The sequence below is a fragment of the Corylus avellana genome, chromosome 3 (genome assembly GCF_965113065.1).
Source record: "Corylus avellana chromosome 3, dhCorAvel1.hap1.2, whole genome shotgun sequence".
NCBI lineage: Eukaryota > Viridiplantae > Streptophyta > Magnoliopsida > Fagales > Betulaceae > Corylus > Corylus avellana.
In genome coordinates this window covers 25,058,590-25,084,224 of record NC_142492.1, presented here as the reverse complement: position 1 = coordinate 25,084,224, position 25,635 = coordinate 25,058,590, and the positions used below count along the sequence as shown (strand labels likewise).

Here is a 25,635-nt window from a genome sequence, read left to right as displayed (position 1 = left end):
CTAAACAAATCGCTAACTTTTATGGTAATACGCCTTTTAAACCAAAGGATTATAGGGAATTATTAGGTGGACTGGCTCCCACAGATTCTTGTATCATTCACCATCCTATCCCACATCGATTCTGTGAAAGGCCGTTGATTACAAAATTACCATTGCTCCCCCTCTCACCAACTTCAAAATCTAGATAGATAAACCATGATATGTATAGACTGTACAGTGCGTTTGTGTAGCACATGTAAAACTTTCCTGTGTAAAAAATTATGTAATTTGACGAATCTACGGTGCGTGAGCCAGTCATTTCCTGCAAACCCCGACACAGATTTGAATGTGAGCGGTAGCTTTTGCACAGCTTGTTCTGTTGTTTTTATGCATAATTCTATATAGATTTTGGGTCCCCCACCCCCTCTCCATTGCAGAAACGGTGCCAGTCTTCATCGATGAAATCGGGAAGGAAGCCCGAAAAAAGGATGAGAGAGGAACCTCTTTCTTTTTCCTCCTCTTTTTGAAGCAGAAAAGCACAACTTCTTTTCTGCCCTCTCACGTGCACTATATCCTTCACTCCTCCACATATACCCTCCTAAATACATTTTAACCCTCTGTCTCTCTCTCTCCCTCTCTCCCTAAATAGTTCAAGGGGAGGGATCTGCTATAAAATGATTGTTGTGTTTGAATTGGAATAACTACTTAACTGTAGTGTTGAAGAGGATTAAAAAATTTAGGAAAACAGTTGGATAAAAATGGCTTTAGAAGCTCTTTCTTCCAATGATCTTTTCAACTTCATAATCTACGACACGATCTCTGCAACCCCATATAGCTGCAGCCATGGCTCTTCGGAGAACAGTACTTTCTTATTAGAGAATATTGCAATGACGCCTCAGAACCAAGGTGTTGGTGTTTTGGAGAAGTCTACATTGCCGACCCCAAAACGCAGCTCCGGCAGGTCGGAGGTTGTCGACCGGAGGCAGAATTTGGCGGTTCAAGCTGTGAGGAAGAAGAGGAGAAGAAAGCCAAGGGTGTGCAAGAACAAGGAGGAAGCTGAGACTCAAAGGATGACACATATTGCTGTAGAAAGAAACCGCCGGAAACAGATGAATGAGCACCTCCAAGTCTTGCGCTCCCTCATGCCTGAATCCCATGCCCAAAGGGTGTGTTTTTCATGCTTTAATTCTTTCTCATCTCTCTCTCTCTCTCTCTCTCTCTCTCTCTCTCTCAATCTCTCTTTGTGTTGAAAAAACAGACTGAAATTCCATGGAGAATTCTGCTTAACATCGTCTGCAGCGTTTATAGCATCATCACATGCAGGGAAATTTGGCTTATAATTTTATGGTTATGCCATAATAATTTTATGCATACTCTTTGTGCACTACTTGACAAATTTTAGTCTATTCATGCTTGGAAGAAAATATGAGAAATCTGGTAAAGTTCTGAAAAGTTTGACTGAATGAATTTGAGTCAAGAATCTGTTCATTAGGAAAAGTTGAGCGTAAAGTTGGGTGATGCTGCAGGCAGCAGTCACGTAAAAGTAAAGCTGAAAATGGTCATCTTCTGCACCATGTTTCCACCACTGCATTTTATTATTCTTTTCAGTTTTTCCTTTCTTTGTTTGTCACGTGAAAAAGGAAGGTATACCAAGAGAGATTGAGGTAATAATTGGTTTCCCTATTTTCTTCATCAAATTATATTAATAATTTTTTTTTACAATTTTTTTTTTTTTTAATTTTTATTTAGGGTGACCAGGCCTCCATAGTAGGTGGAGCAATTGAATTTGTGAAGGAGCTTGAGCATCTCCTGCAATCCCTTGAAGCTCAGAAACTCCAACTACTACAGCCAGGAGTAACGTTAACATCACCTGCAGCTGAGGAAAACACCACAACCTCCTCCAAATTCATGGCACCACCATTTGCACAGTTTTTTGTGTATCCACAGTACACCTGGTCTCAGATCCCCAACAAGTATACATCAAAGACCAAAGCTGCCATAGCAGATATCGAGGTTACTTTGATTGAAACCCATGCAAACCTTCGTATTCTGTCGCGACGAAGCCCTAGACAGCTCTCAAAGATGGTTGTCGGTTTTCAGACCCTCCATCTCTCCATCCTTCACCTCAATGTGACCACCATGGACCCGTTGGTTCTCTACTCCATCAGTGCCAAGGTAGGTGGTATTTAATATTTTTCTTTTCTGAGCCAATGTGGTTTACTTTTGTCCTTAAGGTTCAACAACCTGGAGCCACAAACATTGGAACTTGTCTATTCTTAAGGACTGACCCAGTGTTTTAGGCCCCGACAACCCGTGACCAAGGTAACTTGATGGGTGGTTGTCTCTCTTTACAACACTAATTAAAAAGAAAATGCTTTTGAATATTATAACTTTTTTACAAATTGATAAGCCATCTAGCTATTTGATTAAATTGTTTGATGCATGGTTAACGTAATAAGTTTTACATAGATTGTGTTTGAAGCCCGGAGGTCGCCCTAACTCTTGCATGTGATAGATTATTATATCAGTTTGTTAAAGGCTTAATTAGAACCTATTTGAGATAGCATTGAAAGAACTTTTAAGCTTTTTTAGACCAAAAATATCATAAAATTGTTTTTAAATTTTTTTTTTTACCAAACGGGCCTATTTTGCATTAATTACACATGCAATTGTACCCGTTAAAATCACTTTTTGAAGCTCCTGAACACATTAATCTCAAGCAAGCAGTACTTACAGTAATAGTTGTAGTATTGGTACTAAAATCACTTTTTAAGTTCCTAATAAACTGAAAAGGCATTGGTTTGTGCATGTACATATATATTTCATATATAAGAAATGGAATTACGTTAGAGAGTTAATTTAATTAGCAAATAAGACGCATAGTAAATTCTTTTGTTTAACTTTATGAACATAATTTTTGTTCATATCTGTGGGATACTTCAGCCCTTTTTAATTGATGATGGTCTTTAATTATTGTCACAAGGGGACCATGTGCAGAGAGATCAGAGAGAGAGAGAGAGAGAGAGTCATTTTCTAACATTTTTGTACTATTATCCGTGTTTGGAAGGAACAGTTTGCCCATGATTATTGAAAAATCAAAGAGTTTTTGGCTAAAATTTGAACATATATTCTAAATGCAGGTTGAAGAAGGTTGCCAACTCGCTTCAGTAGATGACATTGCAGCAGCAGCTCACCACATGCTTAGAATAATTGAGGATGAAGCTGCCTTATGTTGAGCAAATCCTGGCTTCCCCAATGTACCCTTGGAGTTGAGGAGGGATCACAGTAATCCCATCCTCCTTTTGGTTTGCCCCAGTAAAGCTTCTCCTGTCCTTGTATGTAGGCATGTACGTAGCTAAAGTCATGTCATATATATAAGTGTTTTTCTTTTTTCTTTTTTTTTTAAAAAAATTATTTTATTTCCTCAGGCAGAACTTGTATGTAGCATGGTTTTCACCAAAAATCACCCAGAAAAAAAAAAAAAAAAAAAAAAAAAAAAAAAACAAACAAACAAAATCAGAACTAGGGTTTATTGAGCTTCTTGGGACCCAACCCATGCTGACAAGGACAATATGGGGTTTTGCATCGTTGTATGTGGAAGAGTACTAATTTGATTCGAGGTGGTCGTTTTCTATTTCCATTTGCTTATATATCAAGCCAAATAATTAAATTGTCTTCCTTTATTAAATTCTTTTTGTTTTTTGTCTTTTATTTTTTAATTTTTAATTTCAAAATAAAAACATTTACATATAAATAATCTAAAACACAAAATACTCTTCACAATACACAAAATATACGAAAACAATTTAATTTCTCATTTACGATCTCAAACCCTCAAAGCACGAGCTTAATTAATTATTGTTTTCTGGTGGTTGAATGAGTGAGGTTTAATTTCATGGACGCTCAGTCCAATTACATAGGCACTCTAGGCCTCTGCCTAATTAGTAGTGCCTTATCTTTTTGGCTTATTCAATTCAGCTGCCTCAAACTTAAAAAGAAAGCCGTATTGGTAAGGAAATCTTATGAAAACGGCCTCTTTCAAACCTGACCATATCGATCTGGACCAAAAATGAATGGATATCGGAGTCTTCACTCTTCAAGGTGAGTTGTAACTCTCTATCAGAGCTGGAAAAAAGCGAGTTGCATAATTAAGTGCTTTGAGAGGAAAAAGTACAGGAACTCTCACTCTCTCTCTCTCAAAGCTCTTAATTAAAATAATAATAATAATAATAATAATAATAAAATAAAAAATCCCTCCATTCCTTGTGAACTTTTTCCTGCCGACCTTTGGTTCCCCATCGACTTCCATCATTACAGTGCATGGGTTACACGTGCCACTGCCCTCCTTTGTTTCTCTGGGTAGGCATGACTGATCTTTACATTTGCTCATCTAGCTCTCTTCCAATAGGAGCCTTATGTTGCAAAAAAGACTCTAGATCCATATCTGAACCTTAAAATACACTGATTTTATTGTCATATATCTTATAGATATACTTCTTAGCCTTCATAGCTCATTCTGCAGTTGCTTCAAAGCTGAGAATGTTTTGTGTGTCATCAATGACACTCACAGATTTTTACCATATTTCATTACAACCATCACCGCTGGCAATATTCTTGCATCCTCTTTCTATCATTGCCGCATAAATAGTGTTATTTTGTTGATCTTTAATTTAGTTTATGTTATCTTTCCTCTTTTGTATTTTCTAGTACTGTTATTGTTCTTTTACTCATTTATTGGAAGAAATGCATTGAGAGACTCATGAGTACGTAAGTAGTTTGGTAGATTTTTAATGTAGCGTAACTTGATTTTGTCACGCTTAACAATCATATATATAGAACAAAGCAGCAAGCACCTCTCATACTGAATTTAAATACAGGAAATATTATTAATTACTAATATTTACATAAAGATAATCCTAAGATCAGTAATGCTATTTAGTTTATTCATAATTTCATATGCAATTGTCATATAACTGGATAACGTGCCATAAAAATTAATCATTAGATCAACACTTAAAAAAAATTAATTAATTAATTTTCAATGCTACATCATTTTAATTATATAGTGCCGATAGTTGTATATGAGTTTACTAAATAAAATTATTTTATTTAAAAATACAAAAATTGTGCCAAAACAGTATGATTAATGTTGGACATGTATTTGCCTATTTGGTCATAGCCAGTAATTAAATCTTATAAAAAATTGCCTTTTTTGTCTTCTCTATCTCCCTTTATCTCTTTCAATTTTTTAAAACTTTATATATATATATATAGACAGATCATCACGAACGTAATAGTATTTTTTGTTCTCCTGAGTGTCAACAAAATAATATTGGTTGAACGAATCTGGCATACAAAGTTCTGCCCACAGACTTATCTTCGTCCTTATTTGTCAAATTGAGATACAGATGAGTCTTGTGAATATATTGAAATATATATATATATATATATATATATATATATGTGGTTGTAAAGCTTCATGGTATAGGCAGTATAGGCAAAACGAAGCAATTATGAGCTGCAGTCTACCACCCACCTGCTACGCCATGACCGACAAAAATCACCTCTTCTTTCTCTCTCTATTTTTTTTTCCCAATACTCCCTGCTATGTGGAATGGGACGTTACAAGCTTTTTTCTACCTGGGAAAAACTACTCCATCGTTGAGAAACAATAAGAAAAGTTCAATCTTCAACTTTATAAATTCAGATCTTTTTTCTTTTTTTAATTTTTTTATTTATTTAATGTGATGAATTCTGTGAACAAAAATAGCCCAACTCTTCCAAAACAAGCCGCGATAGAGGCCGACTCATCTAGACTTTTAGGAGTACAAACTATTTTTACTTTTTAGGGTTAAATACCTAATTCTTCTTAGGATTTCAACATTTTATATTTTTGCTCTCTAGGATTTTATTTGGATCACAAGAGGTATATGTGGTTTTGATAAAGATGAAAATAGTACTTTCATTAAAATTTCGTCTAAAACTTAACGGACTGCCATGTTAGCACCAATCAAATGTCGCCATGTGTCATATAATTAATTTTTTGATTTTTTTTTTAATTAAAAAAATTAAAAAAATATTTTTTTTTAAAAAAATAAAAATAAAAATAAAAATTGGCCCTTGGCCATTTTGGGGATAGCCGAAACCACCCTCAAGAGCCACTGGGGGTGAAATGCGTGAGCGCACTCCGCTGTGTAAATGGCGGTGCCCTAACTCGTCTTCACACTATTCAAACAGATTCCACAGCTACTCTATAGAAACAAAGGAACAAAAAAAAAAAAAACCAATTAAGGGTCAAACAAACATGTGTATGATTTTTCGATTAGAGTCTCTGATGTGGTCTGACAATGCAAGCAAGGTGTGGAAGGGTTGCTGCTACCACAGGATAAGAAGCCCTGCCTGGTGCAGCTTCTTGGGCCAAGGGGGTGGCCGAAACCACCCCCAATAGGTCTTGAGGGTGGCTTCGGCCACCCGGCCCCTTGGCTCCATGGGGTGGCCTGGCTACCCCCAAGACCCACTAGGGTGGCTCGACCACCACCATCCAGCTGGATGGGGTTGGCCAGGCCACCTCATGGCCAAAGGAGGCGGCAAGCCACCGGCAATTTTTTTTTTTAAATCTTTTTAATATTAAAAAATTAATTACATGACATGTGGCGATATTTGATTGGTGCTGACGTGTTGTTCGTTAAGTTTTGGACATAATTTTAATGGAGGTATTATCTCCGTCTTTATCAAAATCACAGATACCTCTTGTAATCCAAATGAAACCCAATATAACAAAAAATAAAGTGCTTAAACCATGAAAGAAATTAGATATTTAACTCTATATTTTAACCTTTTTTTTTTGTTACTATGTTCATATTCAGATAAAATCTATTAAAAAAAAAAAAAAAAGTTATCAAGGCACACCTTCCAATACGGTGAGCTTTGTTGCCACTCTCACTCCAGTCTCCAATACTAACCCTGCCTTTAACGGGACATGTCTTGTGTTTTTTTTAATGAGATGGTAAACAAACTACAATTGAAACACTAGTACAAGAACAAAACAAGAAATACACTGCCTTTACAAAAAAGGAGGCCACAAAAATGTTATCATATCACCATGAAGAGAAAGATCTAATAAGGGCTTCAAATTTGTGGAAAAGCTGCGAGTCGAACCGGTGTTAGCAATCCAACCGGGTTCGTGTGCTCATATCAATTTTGGTGACAGTTTAACGGTCAAAAGAGCTAAAAAAATATCCTAAAAATATATTAAAAATATATAATGAAGGTAATTCTCCAATTGGGTTGGTTGAGGCTTAGGACAGTGCATTGTTTGAGCAGATCTCACTGCATGTAGGGCAGCAAAGGCCTCCTTTCAAACAGAACTAGCCAGTACAATCATGGGTCGACATGCATGTCTTGTAGAATTATGGTAGCAGAGATGAATGTTGTCGTAGTTATAATGCTTTTACAAATATCACAAATAGTACCCTATATTCTGTTCTGTGACCTTTGTTTTTATGGGAATAAGGTGAGTCCTTACACCACAGTGATCGGGTGTGCTTCGAAATTCTTGGAGGCTTTTCAATTAGAAAAGGCTCAGAAGTATAGTGCGACGACTGAAAGGGTGAATAAAAGTGACGTACGGTGCGAAGCTCCTAAGAATGGTTTTGTCAAAGTTAATTGGGAAGCGGTTGTGGATAAAAATAGAAGGAAAATGTGCATTGGTGTGATAATTAGAGATGGTATGGGAGAAGTGATGGCAACTTTGTCGGCACCAAAATATCACATAATCAAACCTGATATTGCGGAAGCATTTGTGGCTTTAACATGGTGATTCTGGAACGTGACGCCCTTTAAGTGGTGCAGGAACTTAATAAAAATGATAATTAAAAGCTGGAACTGATATGGACATTTTATCAAAGAGGTCCGTGGAGTTTTAACTTGTTTACAAAGCTAGAAGGTTAACCAGATTCAAATGCATATCAACGGTGCAACTCATCACCTAGCGAATGAAGCATTACTCCTTAGCTTAGAACATGGCCTAGCTTATTGAGGAAGTTCTTAATTGTATTTCAGACATTATCTCTGTAGAGTGGTATGCTTAAATTTGTTGTGACATTTATAAAATTGCTCAATTCCTTAAAAGAAAAAAGAATAAAGAAAAAAAAAATTGGTGATGCCGATAGAAACTAGGCAAAACATTAAGGGATTTTCTTTATTCCAAATGATTGAATAACATTTAATTCAACAGTCACATTTCAATTCATGATACACTGGCCCAGATTGATCGGTAATATTTATGAAGGGAGAAATAATATATTAGAATGCAAGTACAATATTAAAAAACTTATAAGAGAAGAGAAATCTCAAATCATTTTTATCTTTTGTGGTCAGTGAATCTGTCATGGTATCTAGAGCTGCCGGACATGTCAGATATGGTGTTCAAATGTTCAGCTCTTCCCTTTTTTCCACGGCACAAATAATTCCTGACCCTTTCAGGTGACTGATCAGTGAAGAGAATCCATAATGTAAAACGTGACACAAGTACCTACAGCTCGATCCACATGACACATTTGGAGACATTGCACCTGTCCCATCTTAATTGTTAACCATAAATCATGCATGTTTTGGACTATCATGAGAATATATAATAAAGAAAAAATAATAACAATAACGCTTTTTGAGGTTTTTTTTTTTACTTTTTAGTTAAAAAAATAAAAATAAAAGCATTAATAACAAATAACTGAAAATATAAAATACCCCAAAATACTTTTATCTTTATTATGTTGCATCACAACCTAACATGCACCAAAGCTTTAGCAAAGAGAGAGATCAGCTTGGTGATGATGCCAGAAACTTACATGGAAGAAAAGGTAGAATAATGACCAATCATTGGTTCGTTTTGAAAAATGATGCCAGAAAAGTTTTGAAACGTACAATATCCTATTATTAGAAAGAAAAGTTCTTCTATAATCCTACTTACAAGATGATATATGCATTACATCTAACTAGCAGTAACTAGGCAAAAAAGGCTTAATCACACCCTTTTCAAATAGGAGAGCGATTGGACACTTTAGATTGAAGGTCCGAACAGCCCGTTTGCACTCACGTTAAGACGGAGTGCAAATGAGCCACTCGAGAGGCTGACTAGAGATACTTAGTTGCATTTCACGCTCAAATGAATTGCAATTGAAAACCTGTGGATAACTTGCTAAGGAGCTCAGTCACACAGAGTTAAAGTATTAATTAAATGATTAAATTTATCTATTCCTAAAGGCTTAACATTTTAGGACAAGTGGTGAGTTAACATGGTATAAAAACAAGTGGTAATTAAATTTATCTCTTCCTATCAACTTAAACTTTCATGACAAGTAATAATTTAACACAACCCATCTAAACAAAGTGCAATCGGAATCCCTAGAGAACTTCCCAAGGAGGCTTAGTTGCACCGCCTATTTGATCGAGATACCCCTAGACATGCAAGGAAAGTCAATCTTGCAAGAATCCAACTTTTTGTCTCCTAAATTGAATTACTCTCAACTTCTAACTACTTTCTAGACTTAAATTATCTTTACCTTACACAGTGAATTTCCATTATGGTGGTTAATTCTATTTTTTTTTTTTTTAGATTTCTACAATTGTATTATTTAAACTATAGTGTATGTAATGGTAAGAACGCGTTTGAATCGAGAATCAATTTCAATTTTGTCAAAGTTTAACTTCAATTCTTTGAATTGCTTTCATTAAGAAGACGTAGAAGCTTAAATATGCACGTCTCTTTTTCTTTTGCTACCGGCCGCTACATACGTCAAAGAGCCTGTCATAAAATCAAGTGTAGCCCCACTGTCCATCCGGCCCATATATGCCCAATGAAATTGTTTCACAAATTAATATGTTATTGACACATGATGATGATATGACAAAGAACAAATCCTCTTGAATTTATTTCAACTAAAGTTTACAAGTTAGTTATATTTGAAAGATATATTATCTTTTCACTTTTTAAGAGAGTTAAAATACCCTCCAATATCCCATTCAAGTTCCTAATTCATGACAAAGATCACCAAAACTCACATGTCTATCAACTACATGCACTTCCATTGTATAACCAAAATGTATGCATGCCTAATGAAACCGTTGAAAATAAGGTTGTATATTAAGCACGAACATTGTCTAGAATGTGCTTATGGGCATGGCAAGCAAAGAAACAGTGCCACACAATGTTTTATAGTTTTAGTGTGTTCTGAAAGAGTTTATATATACAGAATAATAATATAGATATATACGTATATAACCAATGGCGGAGCCACATAGGTGTTTGGGGTGCCGTGATCTAATTTTATTTTTTTCTCCCAAATTTTTTTTTTTAAAAAAAATAATAATAATTCCAAGGATGCTACTATGTATGGTAAACTTTAATAATGCTCAAACTTAATACATATGTATGGTAACCCAAAAAAAAAAAAAAAAAAAAAAAATCCTTAACTAATACATATGTATGGTAAACTTTAGGGGAATCAGAAAGCTCCCCTGAACTTCTAACCGTTTTGACATATTCCCCCTGAATTTCCAAAACTCTCATTTAGGCCCCCTGAACTTTGGTTTTTCCTCACTTTGGACCATTTTAACTTTTTATACCCATTTTACCCTCAACCAAAACTACGTCGTTTTGGACTCTAAAACTACACCGTTTTTTGCTTCAAAACTACATCATCTCCCAACCCAAAACGACGTCGTTTTGAACATAATATTAAAAAAAAATAAAAAATAAAAAACGAAATCAGGGGTGGCTGAGCCATCCCTTGGCCGATCGGGGGGTGGCCGGACCACCTCCATGGCCAAGGGGGTGGTCCGGCCACCCCCAAAAGGCAAAAAAAAAAAAAAAAAAAAAGGGGGGGTGGGGGGGATCGGGTGCATTTGGGGGGTGGTTGGACCACCCCCAAGGGGCTTGGGGTGGTTTCGGCCACCCCATACTGGCCGTATGGTGGGGTGGCCGAAACCACCCCCAGCCCCTTGGGGGTGGTCCGGCCACCCCCAAAAGCACCCGATCCCCCTTTTTTTTTGGCCAAGGTGGTGGCCGGACCACCCCCTTGGCCATGGGGGGTGGTTCGACCACCCCCAGATCGGGCAGGGGGTGGCTGAAGCCACCCTTGATTTCATTTTTTTTTTTAATTTAATTTAATTTATTTTGCTTTTCTTTTTAAAATTAAAAAAAAAAAAAAAATTAATGCCTAAAACGACATCTTTTTGGGCTGAGTAGGTGTTGTGGTTTTAGGACACAAAACAACGTAGTTTTGGGGAGGGTAAAATTGGTATAAAAAGTCAAATTATTTGACTTTAACGTTAAAATGGTCCAAAGTGAGAGAAAACAAAAGTTCAAGGGGCCTAAATGAGAGTTTTAGAAATTCAGAGGGTATGTCAAAATGGCTGGAAGTTCAGGGGGGCTTTCTGAAGTTTCCCCTAAACTTGAATATCCATATGATTGTTTATTTTGTTGTTTAATGTTTATAAACTTTGATTGTCTCTTACGAGGTCGTGATTTAACTTGAAAATTTTAGGTTCATAAATAAACTTTAGGTTTATGAATTTATTAATTTAACTTGCTGAGAGTTTCAATTTCGATTTGATACTTGATGATTTTGTACTTCTAAGAGACCGTAAAGTGTAGTTCTAGACACTTTTTTTTTTTTTTTTTTTTTTGGGGTATTTGTCTTTTTGATATATATAGTTCTGATATGTTACATTTCTAATATACTAATTTGAGCACATATTTATGAATTTTTATAGATATTTTTTTATGATACATATATTATGTGAATTACCAAATTTTTAAGGTAGAAAAAATTTTAAGACGCCAAAAAAATTTTAGCAGCACTCCTAATATAGATTGTTTGGCTCCGCCACTGTATATAACCAATGTGGAACATACGTTACGTATAGACTGTATAGTCTAACAAAACCAAACCGGGCTCGCTCTCTTTCTCTGTCTCACACACACAGAAGACACACGCACACAGTGACATAAAGGGTTATTCATCTTCATCTTCTTGGTAAAGAGAGACGACGGAGGCTGTCGTTGTTTAGGGTGCAGTGAGGCATTGGAAAAAGTGATGGGTTTTTTGTAGTTTAGAAGAAAAGCTGCTGCGGAGGGGTTTTGCCGTTTGCGGGATCGATGCATTTTTTCCTTTTGTGTTGATTCTCAGCCCTCGGTTTTGTTTCTTTGTGTGTGATAAATCGGTATTCTCATTTAAGATTTGTGTCTGCTTACGTAATACCAGAAAGGGACGTCCATGGATGCCACTAGCCTACCATCTTTGTTTGCGTCTGTGACAGATATACAAGACGAACCATGATATAATATTTAAGCATTATATATATATATATATATATATATATATATCTTTGGATTAATTAATTAACAGCGATTGAGCACAAAAAGTTGTGGCTTAATTTGGAATGCTGACATGGTCACATATATGAGTATGGCAACGCTATATATCTTTGAGCACAAACCTTATCTTTTAATCCTTAATTAGCTAAGGGACCTTTCGGATTTCCTATCGGAACTAAACGCCAATGAATATATATCACACAACTTTTTTTTTTTTTTTCATGATTATCAATCACATGAAATTTAGAGGAAACTGTATGTTCTGGAAGGCATTTGATGGTATCAACCACAACTATTTTGAACCATTTTCCTTTTGCCCTTGTAATTAGGGCTGAGAATTTTTACATGATGCACAAATTCGACACAAACTAATTAGCAAAATAGGGTTAATGGGTCTAATTCGTTTAATTAAATAAATTAGATTATGGTTAAATTATATAGTTTTATACTTATACCTCGATACGATGAATTCAACACGCTAACATACATGAATTGAAACCCGCTACTTGTAGCACCTTCAATTTCAACTGTATAAGTTCTTTAAAATGCTGCAGTTCATTTCATTGTTCATATAGGGAGATTATGGCATCTGTGCAAATTTTCTAATTCTTTATTATCAGGCGATTTGCCTTACTGTTCTCTCATTTCCCATTAAAACTACTCATTATATAATTTTCCTTGGATTTTTCTTTTGGATCCGTTGTTTGGGCTACATGTGTAACATTTTTGTGTTTTCGTTCTTTCTAATTGGGTCTTGCAAGTAGGAAAATATGATTAGCAAATGGGCTACATTATATAGGTTTGAATTTGACAGGTGGGGGAAGAGAATATACTAGAGCCCTTATTCACAAATTTGGGGCCCATTCGTTTTTCCTATGGTCCTTTTTTGGCAGGTGAGGAAGAAGAAGACTGTGCAAGGAAACTGTTGGCCCATAAGCTGTCAATTTGGGCCTAGACAATTTTACTGTTGAGACTGACTCACTGGTATCATATTTGCCCACTTTGGAATATTGGGGCATAACTCTCATCGTCGGATTGGAATCTCTTGAAATTAGACGGTCCAATTTTTTTGGAAATTTGGATAGTTGAAGAGCATTCACATCTAATTCAACACATTTTAGTTAATTTTATCTAAAGTATCAAAAAAAAAAAAAAAAATGTAGCTTTTTGAAAGTACTTAAACTTTAATTATTCAATTAATTTTTTTTTTATCCATAGATTAAAAAGGGGGGGGGGGGGGGGGGGGGGGTGGTTATTTATGCATTTGCTGAGCATTGTAACAACTAGCCATTTAAAAAAAAGTTAAAATGGTTAGCCGGATTGAACTACTCTTTGCCCATTTTTACTACAGGGCTAGCTGGCCCAATAAATATGCTCTAAGTGAGGTGGGTTGTAGGGTCTTCTTGTCTTGAGTAATTTAGGGTGCAAGGCCCACCTGTTCGAGGCAAATAAAGTTCTCAATTCCCTCTTTCTTAAACTATTCAAATTTTAGTGAAATTTGAAGATCCTCATCCTCTATGATCTACCTAATTTAATCCACTTATAAATAGCTAAATGAGCCACTTCTTCTCTCTTTTCAGGAAACATTTCCCTGTAGGCACTGAACTGCTTCAAGTTTCCTTCCTGGTCACTATAGTATAGGCCCTGCTATGCCTCAACCAGAACCCCACAGTATGAAGCAAATCATTCTATAGCCCACTTGTCCAACACATTCCACGGCTGTTATTCTATAGCCACTCACAAATTGGTATTTCTTCGTTGTAATCTCATACATTCTGACCCTTTTTTTATAAATTTTCCATCAAACGATTTTTTTTTTTTTTTTCAAAAAAAAAAAAAAAAAAAAAAGACTTCATTTGAGAGGAAATATAGTATTGTAATAGACTCATATGTAAATGAGAGATTGTTGAATATATAAGTATGAGTTTAAAAAGATTGAATCGCACGTTGGTAAGATGTAACACGTATAAATGATTAATATAGCATAATAGGGTCCAAATTTTTAGACTTAAAACTTTTTGATTGAGTAGTATTTCAATATGCTATAGTTTCACTGAAAAAAAATTTCGAAGTGGCAATCTCCCAACCACTCCACAGGTGAAAATTCACTCCCGGGTGCCCCAAGCTGAGTGATAATGTAACACAATGATTAATGGCGCGCTCTACAACCCAGCTAACCACGCGTTGGGGGGCCTTCCACTTGGCCCCAGTATGGCAAATATTTAGAAAATTCCATCCACTGCAGTCTGCATCATGTTCTGTCACCATCATGTTGATGCATTGAGAGAGAGCGAGAGAGAGAGAGAGAGAGAAAATGGTAGACTGAAATTATAATCTACATGAGATAAAAGAGTGTTAGTTCTTGTGTTGGCTTAATTCAGTTCCAAAATGCAGAAGTTACTGTTCACGAGCTCAAACACTAATATAGAATGCTCAGAATCCAATCTCCACCGTTCATAATGTAGATTCATGTGTTATGAACGTCCCTGCAAAATTTCAGCTCAATCGGACCACAAACGCCCATCGATCGGGGCTGTTGATCAAGACTGGACAGCATTTCCAGAATGCTGTTTCACCCATGTCCGGACATGCCTTCCCCGGGTCCGGACCTCATTTCCAGAAACTCAAATTTTGCTCCGCAAAGCCGTGTCCGGACAGCCCATTAACATGTCCGGACACCCCGTAAGTTTGAGGCCCAAAAACGTGATTTTAAGTGGTTTAAGTCTAGGGTTTTGTCGGGGGTATATATACATCATTATAGAATATAGAAGTACGAATTTTCACCCCCAGAGAGTTCGTCGGAGGCTGTGCTAAGAGAGATCATATGTGGTGAGCGTTAAATTGAATCTCTTAGAGTTTTAGTTATTCCTTTGATAAATCTACGGTTGAGAAGTCTATCGGAAGGGTCCGGTAAAGGAGAATCACGTTGAAGAAGATTGTGAGCAAGGAGACGAGTTGTAGGCTTGTCGATCTTACAGAGCCAAGGTCTTGCAAAGGGTTGTAAGTGTTCCTAGTGTCTGTAATCTCTGGATAATCTTTTGATAGTGATTTCCTGGGTTTGGCTGCCCCGGAGAGGTTTTACTTTTAGATCGGTTTCTAAAAGGTTTCCTCTTCGTCACTAAAATATCTGTGTCTGCCTCTTTATTGCTTTATATATTTTGGGTGATTGAATTGTTTATTGCTTCATTATATTAATTCCGCATAAATTGTGATAAACAAGTTTTTGGAGTCGGCATAGCGTTTTTCAATTGGTATCAAAGCAGGTTCACTCTGTTTGGATTAAATTCTTGAGTGAGATCTGTTGACTCCTGTTTGCTATGAATACTTCTCAAGGGGAATATGATCTTATAAACTCCTTCAACAATTTGTTGGAAAAATTCACTCTTTTGAGACATCAATAGACAAATTGTTTGGGGGATTTTCAAGATCTTAAACATGTGAATGAATCTATTGTTAATGAATTGTCTGAATCACATGTCCTAATTGATTCTTTGAAATCTGATAAAGAATCTTTGGCGAATGATTTGTCTAAATCACATATCTTGATTGATTCTTTGAAATCTGAGATTTCTATGCTTGTTGAAAAGTCTTTATCACTTGAGAATGAATTGAATGTTTCTAAGGAACTCTCACGAAATTTCTCTAGTGATAATTTGAAAAGTTTTCTTTGTACTGAAGAATTTGTTCCTAACAAGCCTAGTATGATTGTTGATAATGTTGGTGTATCTACTTCACATGTTTCTAATGAGTCCTTGAATGTTGAGCCTGTGAATGTTAAAGAAACCAAGGCTAATTTTTCTAAGACTCCTTTAGTTAAACAAACTCAAGGTAAGTTTTTTCCCACATGCCATCATTGTGGGATTGTTGGTCACATTAGACCAAACTGTTGGAAATTTAAAGCTGCTCCAAAGAAAGAAAATCATGCAGCTGCTCCGACTCTCCATGGTAAGAAAGGTAAGAAAATTTATGTTAAGCATCATGCATCTTACCCTAAGCTGAGAGTCATGCATCCTCATAGAAAATTACCTTCTAAAAGGTTTGTGCCCACTTGTCATCATTGTGGAAAGGTTGGTCATATTCGACCAAAGTGTTTTGATTTGAAATCCCATAAGCATAAAAGTGAAAATTCCTATTCTAGGAAAGAAAGTGAGGGTTTGGTCATAATGATTAGAGAAGTGTTATCTAGGCTAGATAAGTTTGAGCAAAGTCATAAGTCTAGACCTAAGATTTCTCAAGTGTGGGTTAGGAAGAATGATACCATTCACCCATTGAAGGGAGTGGTAGTGATCTCACCTAAAGTTAGGTGAGTCAATAACATGCCTAGGATTGATTGTTTTGCTTATTTTGTAATATCCTAGAGCATGTTGTTTTTTTTTCATTGCATTTTTTTTTTCGTTTTTGCTTTATTGTTTATGCACTGCATTGTTTTTGTTGTTACACTTTCTGTATGAAGAGTATATACATGATTGTTTTGAGATTCATGTTTTGAGGCATATTCATAAAGGATTTTTCAAGAAATTCATATATCATGATCTTTGAAAAGCTTATAGATGAGATGTTGTGTGCGGACCACCAAGATTTTTGTCTACTTGCTAATCAAATGTTCAGGAATGTGTAATGTCTTGTGAAGACCTAGAAGTAGTTATTAAACCAAATCATTATTTTGTAGTGGGACCTATAAGATGTGATGAAAGTTTAATGCTAAAGGACATTCATGTCTTGTCTGTTGTAATCTCAATTCAAGCATGTTGTTTTGTTTTGCATTGCATTTTTCTTTGTTTTGCATTTGTTTTTCTTTTGTGTGCATTTCTTTTGTGAAAAATTTCAAAAAGACAAAAATATGTTACTTTGATTGTTTCCTTTTCTTTCTTTTGTCTTATGCACCTAGATAGTCCATTAATTTCTCATGTTGCTTTTTATGGATTTAATTCCTTACATCTTGGAATGTTCTTAATATGCATGAGATGAAAATTTGTGTCAATGGACTTGTTTTTGTGGTTACCTAAAGCCTAAGCTTATGTGGTACATTTTGCCTATGCTTTATCTTTTGTGCACATTTAAGCTTAAATTGAGGTTTTGTTTCACTTTATTTGTGAGGTCTGTTAGGTAACCATATGAGGTTTTTGACTAGTCATACTTTTCAAATTGACCATATGCGAGTTGAACCTAGGGCTTAAAAATTCCTGCTTTCTCTGTTGTGATAAGCACCAAAAGTTTAATGACACTTTCTCAAAGAGAAAAATAAACAAAATAGTGAAACAAATAAAATCAAAAGATCATATTCCAAAAGGAATTTATTTCACTGTGTCAAACTTGTGCAAAATATTTTACAAAGAGAATTGTATAGGATGAGAGTGGCTAGGCCCTAGTATGATAAGGTTTGACTTTTGATTTGATATACTTGTCAAAACCTCATGGTGGTGAAACTTTCTCCTCATTTTGTAAATTGAAATTTTTTCTCTTTGGATGGCTTACCCACACACCACACAAGCATAGGTTGAATGAAACATTTTCTTGGCTTGGGTTAAGCAATATGAGTTTCTAGCCATTTCTAGTATCATGTATGTTTTGCATATTTGGAGCATGTTTGGGATATTCATTGTGCAATACATGAGTCATTAATGTGTTATCATTTGTGTTCATTTGACTTTTGAGGGGGAGAAACATGTTTCGCATTTTTTAGCTTCTTGTTGATTATTGAGTCATATGTTGAGGGAGAGTTTTTGGTGATGTGTGTTCATGATCTTGCATTCTACGTCATTTTTTTGTGATCATGAGTTTTATTTCTGTATTCCTGTTCCACATATGCCTTAATATATTTTGTGAAGTGTTTCAGGAAATATGAAGACCTTTTGTCATTCTGTGACAAAAAGGGGGAGTAAATATGGGGAGATGATGGGATTGGCTCGGCATTTTGGTTTTGTCACTGAATTGCCAAAGGGGGAGTTTGTTAGTTCTTGTGTTGGCTTAATTCAGTTCCAAAATGCAGAGGCTACTGTTCACGAGCTCAAACACTAATATAGAATGCTCAGAATCCAATCTCCACCGTTCATAATGTAGATTCATGTGTTATGAACGTCCCTGCAAAATTTCAGCTCAATCGGACCACAAACGCCCATCGATCGGGGCTGTTGATCAAGACTGGACAGCATTTCCAGAATGCTGTTTCACCCATGTCCGGACATGCCTTCCCCGGGTCCGGACCTCATTTCCAGAAACTCAAATTTTGCTCCGCAAAGCCGTGTCCGGACAGCCCATTAACATGTCCGGACACCCCGTAAGTTTGAGGCCCAAAAACGTGATTTTAAGTGGTTTAAGTCTAGGGTTTTGTCGGGGGTATATATACATCATTATAGAATATAGAAGTACGAATTTTCACCCCCAGAGAGTTCGTCGGAGGCTGTGCTAAGAGAGATCATATGTGGTGAGCGTTAAATTGAATCTCTTAGAGTTTTAGTTATTCTTTTGATAAATCTACGGTTGAGAAGTCTATCGGAAGGGTCCGGTAAAGGAGAATCACGTTGAAGAAGATTGTGAGCAAGGAGACGAGTTGTAGGCTTGTCGATCTTACAGAGCCAAGGTCTTGCAAAGGGTTGTAAGTGTTCCTAGTGTCTGTAATCTCTGGATAATCTTTTGATAGTGATTTCCTGGGTTTGGCTGCCCCGGAGAGGTTTTACTTTTAAATCGGTTTCTAAAAGGTTTCCTCTTCGTCACTAAAATATCTGTGTCTGCCTCTTTATTGCTTTATATATTTTGGGTGATTGAATTGTTTATTGCTTCATTATATTAATTCCGCATAAATTGTGATAAACAAGTTTTTGGAGTCGGCATAGCGTTTTTCAAAGAGCTTAGGAAATGGCATACAAATGTTGAACAGAAGAAAGGAACAAGTGGTAAAACTTGGTCCAAATGACATATTTAAGCCATTGTATATTGGTATCTGATTTTCACTACACCATGAACCCATATTGATGAAACCTTGTTGAAACTGAAAAGGTCAACAAAACATTGAGATATCTATCTCTCATTTTAGCGAGAACTACATTAATTTCTCACACTGACAGACACTACATAGGATAATTTATAACTAATTTCTATATCCTCACACCAAAAATTTTCTAGTCTCATCATGAATTTACTAAAATTCATGTTTTGTTTCCCCTCTTTCAGACAGGAATAGTTGTGTTCCGTCTTCTCCCATGCCTTGCCAGAAAGACTCTGCCACTTGAAAATGATCTCTTCATTGCAATAGGACTCATTGCACAATGCAATGCCTTGTTTTTATGGCTACACTTGCCAGCTTCTCCTGCTAATTGTTTTGATGAACCAGCATCTCCAGGGCACTCCACCACTTGGACATCTTCATCTTGATTCATGTACAAAATATCAGCAACAGAAAGGCGGCTTTGGCACGAAAGATCCATGGAAAACGATCTTCTAACATGTTCAAGTCCTGCAATATCTCTAATCTCAATTATGGTATCTCTCTCTTCTGAATTGCCCAAATCACTAAAAGCGCGTAATGGGGTCTTTGGAAAAACATCACCATGCATCATTTCTTCTTCCCTAACACAGCTTTCTATGTCTTGTGCAAGTGCTTCATTTTCATTTGCCTGTTGGGTTGCTGCAGGCAGAGTTTCATTGCTTGAAGGTGTTTCTGTCACTGGTGCAGGCAATGGAAGCGGTGCAGCATTGAAAGACACTATATTAGCACGACATAAAGGGCAATTGGAGTGGAATTTGAGCCATCTATCAATGCATGGGAGATGGAAAGCATGGCTACACTTTGGCAAAAGCCTTAGGCTCTCATCTTCTTGAAACTCACTGAGACAAACAGAGCAATCAATGCCTTCAACCAACCCTTCTTCCTTCTTGTACTTGCATACTGTAATAGACTTTATAAGAGCTTCGTCTAAGCCAGTAGTTGCAACATTCCATGGTTCATGGAGCGACGGGTTGTGATTTTCTTCCAATTCTTCTTCAATGGAGTCATCATGCTCTTCTCTTGTTGCTGAGTCCACTTTGCCACAATACTTGGAAATTAGTGTGTAGTAACTTACAAGAAGGAAAGCACTTGCCAATATGCCAATGATGGCAATAACAAGAGGAGAGAAATTCGGGGTACTGGAATTGTCTTCTGGGAACTCAAAGGGAGGAGGAGGAGGGAAAATGATGTAACACCATTGTGGGCAGTTTGGGCTACAAAAGCCTTGAGAACAGTCTTTGCTGCTCATATATGGTACCCAAGCTTTCGGGTTTCCTAGAGTTGCCATGACTAATGCTCAAGAAATTAAACAGAATTTTTAACTTAATAATAATTTGAACATCAGGGTTTCTTCCTGCTAAGCTAGTGAATATTCTTAGAACAAAAAATGATACTTAAACAGGTATATAGAATGAAATCATTCAAAACAGTTGCAGAAGAACCCCAAAACCTTTATAGCAGCTTACAGTGAGAATTCTCAAAACAATGCAAGGGGTTTGTGTAATAATTGTGTCTTGTAATTGTGAAATGAAAATAGAGTAAACAAAGTATTACCTGAACACAAGTGTATGGATTTGGATGGTGGTGGGAATTTCTTTCTAACAATAGACAGAAGATATGAGCGCAATAGAAAAACACTGCTGGTTTTGTAGATTAGCAATGGATGCAAGGCAAGAATAACAAGTAAAGGGAGAGAAAGCTCCTACAATGCAAATTTCTATGAAGGGACAAGATGAGGGTGGAAAAAGTGACAAAGGGGCTTAGATAGAAAGCAAAAACAAGAACATAGGGAGCTGTAGGTGCTCTTTTCTTCTTTTTCTTTTTCTTTTTCTTTTTCTTTTCATGTTCTTCTCTTTTTCTTTTATTTGGCTGTCTTTTTTGGAGATAATGGTTTGTTGACTAAGGTGGTGTTGTTGGTTGGGCACTTAATTAAAGTAATCAATGCATTTATTTTTCCTTTTATTGCTCAAGCTAGTTGCAGATAAAAAAAAATGGAATCTCATGATAACTTTAGAAGTTTTATTTAAAACGGTGAAAGCTTTCAATGAATTGCATCTGTATGACCCCCAAATTGAGTGAACAGGATTTAACCTACATTTTTCTATCAAGCAATGTGGTTACTAAAAGGGCTGCCATGCCAAGTTAGTTAGGTGCACTTTGCTAGGAATCTCAATGTGTATGTCTTTTTCTATCAACAAAAGCTAAGAGTATGTTTGGAATTACGTTAAGAAGTTTAAAAAACATTTTTAAATTTTTAATACATAAAAAGTTGTGCCAAACAAAAATGAGTTTGTTTAGTAAAAAACTTACACTTTTTTGTTCTAAAAAAGGACTAAAACTGCGTTTTGGGGGCTGGAAGCTTGAAAATTACAATTTTTTTTTTTTAAGAAAAAAAAAAATCTCTTTCAAGCTTTTTCCATAAAAAAAACTCTATTTCCCAACGCAATTTCAAAAATACTCTAAAACCATGTGTTGCCAGAGAGTTGACATCGGTAGAACCGTATTAGGGTTTAGGTTCTCTTATCAGCCTTTTTCAATGAGTAGCTAGCCTTTTTTTCATATATGTTTTTTTTTTAATTAAAAAAAGAAAAAAGAGAAGAAAGGTTGGGAACATTACGACATTCTTATTCAAGAAAATGCTCCATTTGTGTCTTCTCAATGCATCAAAGGGCAACTGTTTATGGCCTAATCAGTAAATGCCCCCATAGATTCAGCTTGATGGAAGCATATATTCTGCTAGAATTTTAATGAGTTTTAGGCAAGCAAAGTGAGACTAACTGTAGCATTTTAATGAGTTTTAAATTAACATTAAAGCAGCCATATTTAATCTCAACCCTATAACAAAGAACACTAATCCCATCAAAAGTAAGGAATTGGATCCTCTCCATTTCCCTTTCATGCTCAAGATTTTGTTTTTTCCAGCCATGTCTACATTCAAGATGCATGCTTTCTGGGAGAGTGAAGCCTCTCTACTCAAAAACTTTAAGGATATGTAATCAATCTAATTTGTCAATTAAGAATATTCTCTCTCTCTCTCTCTCTCTCTCTCCACATGCACTTGCTCAAACCTTTTTTACTTTGTCAGCAGTCTGGTCTCCCCCTTTCCATATGACTGTTTCTTAAGAGTGATAAACAAATAAATTCTTCTTTACACTACTGCTAACTTGTAGATTTCCAAGAAAATTCTTACAATGTCCCAGACAATTTAGTATGGCAGGGAAAAACTGACAACACAATGTGAACCAATTTTCTTTCTCTTCCTTTAATGTGCTTTTGCTAATCACTACTTGGCTAACATCCCCCTAAACTCAATAGTTATCAGCTTTGACCTCTCTTGACTCCACCTTTTGAGGGAGAATAAGATTCCAATCAACCAAAAGAACCGAGTGTGATTTAAAATATGATTAGCTTGGTACCAAAATATAAAATGCTTCAGCTAATTAAACACCTGTTTGACATGCTTTATGGCATATTGGCATATCACTGAGTTGACAGAGAATATAATTATGCCCTTTCTTCAATAATATGGATTTGCAATCAAAGGGAATCACCAAAGTTGTGAAACAATTATGAAGGTTAATAACAAATCCGTGGCTAAGATGTAGCAACTTTGTTTTTGTCGCCTTCGGGGCTGCCCCTCTTATCCAATGATTCGCTGTGACATGAGATTTGTTGCTTCTCATGATGAAATCAAGTCCATGAGATCATAAGACTGAGATCCTCTAAAATTTAGAAAATCTCTTTCATGGTTCAGATTTGATTTTACAGATCTAACGAGATATATCTCGGTACGTAGTGAATAACATGATTTAAAATTTTTAAACACAGAATCCAACTGTAGCAGATTTAGACAAACATCATAGAATATGTACATTAAAGATAAATGGCATGAAAACAAAATCTAGATCAAAATGGGATTATATGCAATAGCCAACAGAAGAGAAGAAATTACTGTCCCTAAAAATTCAATTTGCATCCACTTTTACAGCCACTGATATCGTGTCTCTCCCTCGCTTTTCAAATTTTCTTGGCAAAGGGTTTTAGTAAGTAGTGAAAATACAGGGCAACGACAACTCAAGACATCCTTTCACATTGACTTGCTACTTTTCATAGTAACATTTGTCTCCCCAACTCTTGCCCCTTCGAGAAAGTGCCCTTAATCAGCTCGTTTGTGGGGTAGTCTCTTTGCACTCATTATATTATATCGGTAATATTTCACTGGAAACCATATAATGATCTAGCTTTTGGGTGAGAGACAGCTCAAGTGTTCGGGATTTATCTGTGCATTAGCACCGATCAACATACTTCAGAATTTTAAAAGAAATTGTAAATTTTCAAATTAAGGAATTCAGGCCGTTTCTTGCATCGAACAGATTGAAAAATGTCACCTAGCAAAAAGGTAGCATGTTATCGAAGCAGTCAGAAAAAAAAAAAATTTCTCCAAAGCCTTCTTCAGATGTTCTTCAGAAAACTTAAAGACAGCTTTTGATTTAAAATTTTTCTACAATATAAAGAGCAAAAATTAATGAAAATATACTCAATTCTAATCGGTAAAATGCCACATTTTTAATTGAAAGTATTTTCAAGTTGTTCGATGCAAAGAATTGTCTGAATTCTGTAATTTCAAAATTTACAATTTCTTTGAAAATGAACGCAATATAATTAACAGTATATACAAAGTTTCTCCTCATTATAATATTAAAAAATAAATAAGAATAAAAACTACATAACTTCCTCTCATTTCAGAATAGATGCATTCCATACTAACCCAGGCCTAGTGCCTTCCAAAGCAATTAATGTCGATAGTTATTTGAAATTGACTCTCATCTAGACATGATTAGCTTTATTTTGAAAGGTTAGGACAGTTGACAGCCTTCATGAGTTTATGATAGCTCCATTCGGTGAGGGACCTAAAATCATTTAATATCAAACTCAACACTTGTCCACTTCTATGGAAGATAAAGATGAAAAATAGAATGGTTCTATTATTACTCATACCTTCGAACAACCCAAAATTAAGCTTCAGGGATGGGATGATGTATACTGTATAGCAATTCAAGTTATAATTTTGGGTTGTTGGAAGGTGTGAGTGATAGAATCATTCTATTTTTTCATCTTTATCTTCCAAAAAATCAATTTATATGCACCAAATGTTACGGAAGACTCGACCACAAAAGCGTTAGGGAGATGGGCATCAAATGCTACAGAAGACTAAATCACATAAGGGAGACAGAGGAGTGATATAAAGGAGACCGAAGAGTGATGTAACATGACTCTTATAACTTTGTTGAACTCCCATACATTCTAAAATTGGCAGACCTTTAAAAGCACTGGTCTAAGGAGGGGTAGTGGACCTAGTGGTCCACAATTCCTTTGGCCAATTCAAGTTTCAACCATTGTTTCACTGGTCAACAGACTTGACAATACTGTAGATAAATATTTTTGTCTTTTTTTTTTTTTTGGCCTTTTTTCTCTGACTGGTAAGTGATAATGGTCCTAATGGAGGGACCCCTGACGCTCACTCCTTTTCAGGGAATTTAGACACAAATTTCAAAGAAATTCCGATTCTAACAAAGCAGCACATCTGGATTTGGCTTAGGTGCTATGAAGAAAAATACAGGAGATTTTTTTAAAAAAAAAATTTTTAATGGTTTGAATTTAATTCCAACATTTTTATGAAAAAAGAAATAAAATTAAATATCAACATTTTTTCTATAACCAAGAAATTCTCGAGAAGAGAATAAAAAACCAAACACACATTTATAATAGGTTACATCATTCCAACTACACAGTACCACATACCCATATTATAGCCTGGACGCTCAACCACCACCTAAAAGTTATTAATACTCACATATAAGGTGGAGAAATATTAACAAGGCAACAAAAATATGATCATATGTGATTATCCAATTTAATGGGGTTCTACATAAATCCATGTGTACAAAAACGGAACCAAAATTTCTTATCTCGAGAGTCAAAATATGAATAAGGAGTTAAACCTAATTTTAATACGAGTCAAACATATATATATATATATATATATAGGAAAATAATATATATTACACGTCGGCAGGGAAGGAACTAAGGAAGGGAAAGAAAAGCCAAAGAAAAAATTAGATCAATAATCTCACCATCATCAGCTGAGAAAACTGATCTGGTAGAACAAACCAAACCATCTTGTGTACCTTTTGTTCTAATGATATTAACTTAGAGAAGATATGGCAACAAGTTCGATCCATAACGCAATGAAAGATGAAAAATTATAACCGTTGGCAACCTAATGTTCATGAAA

At 35.8% G+C, this 25,635-nt stretch overlaps 2 protein-coding genes across 2 annotated transcripts; one reads left to right on the top strand and one right to left on the bottom strand.

The window, feature by feature from the left end:
- The first annotated feature begins 447 nt into the window (after positions 1–447).
- Positions 448–3,495, top strand: BHLH071 (beta HLH protein 71). Its single transcript, XM_059588957.2, has 3 exons — positions 448–1,145; positions 1,729–2,154; positions 3,120–3,495. The coding sequence occupies exons 1-3, from the start codon at positions 738–740 to the stop codon at positions 3,213–3,215; spliced, it is 930 nt and encodes a 309-aa protein (XP_059444940.2). The 5' UTR covers positions 448–737; the 3' UTR covers positions 3,216–3,495.
- A 15,839-nt stretch (positions 3,496–19,334) lies between these two features.
- LOC132175278 (E3 ubiquitin-protein ligase Os04g0590900) lies at positions 19,335–21,160 on the bottom strand. Its single transcript, XM_059587164.1, has one exon. It carries the CDS (start codon positions 20,626–20,628, stop codon positions 19,522–19,524), a length of 1,107 nt encoding a protein of 368 aa, XP_059443147.1. The 5' UTR covers positions 20,629–21,160; the 3' UTR covers positions 19,335–19,521.
- Positions 21,161–25,635: the final 4,475 nt, after the last annotated feature.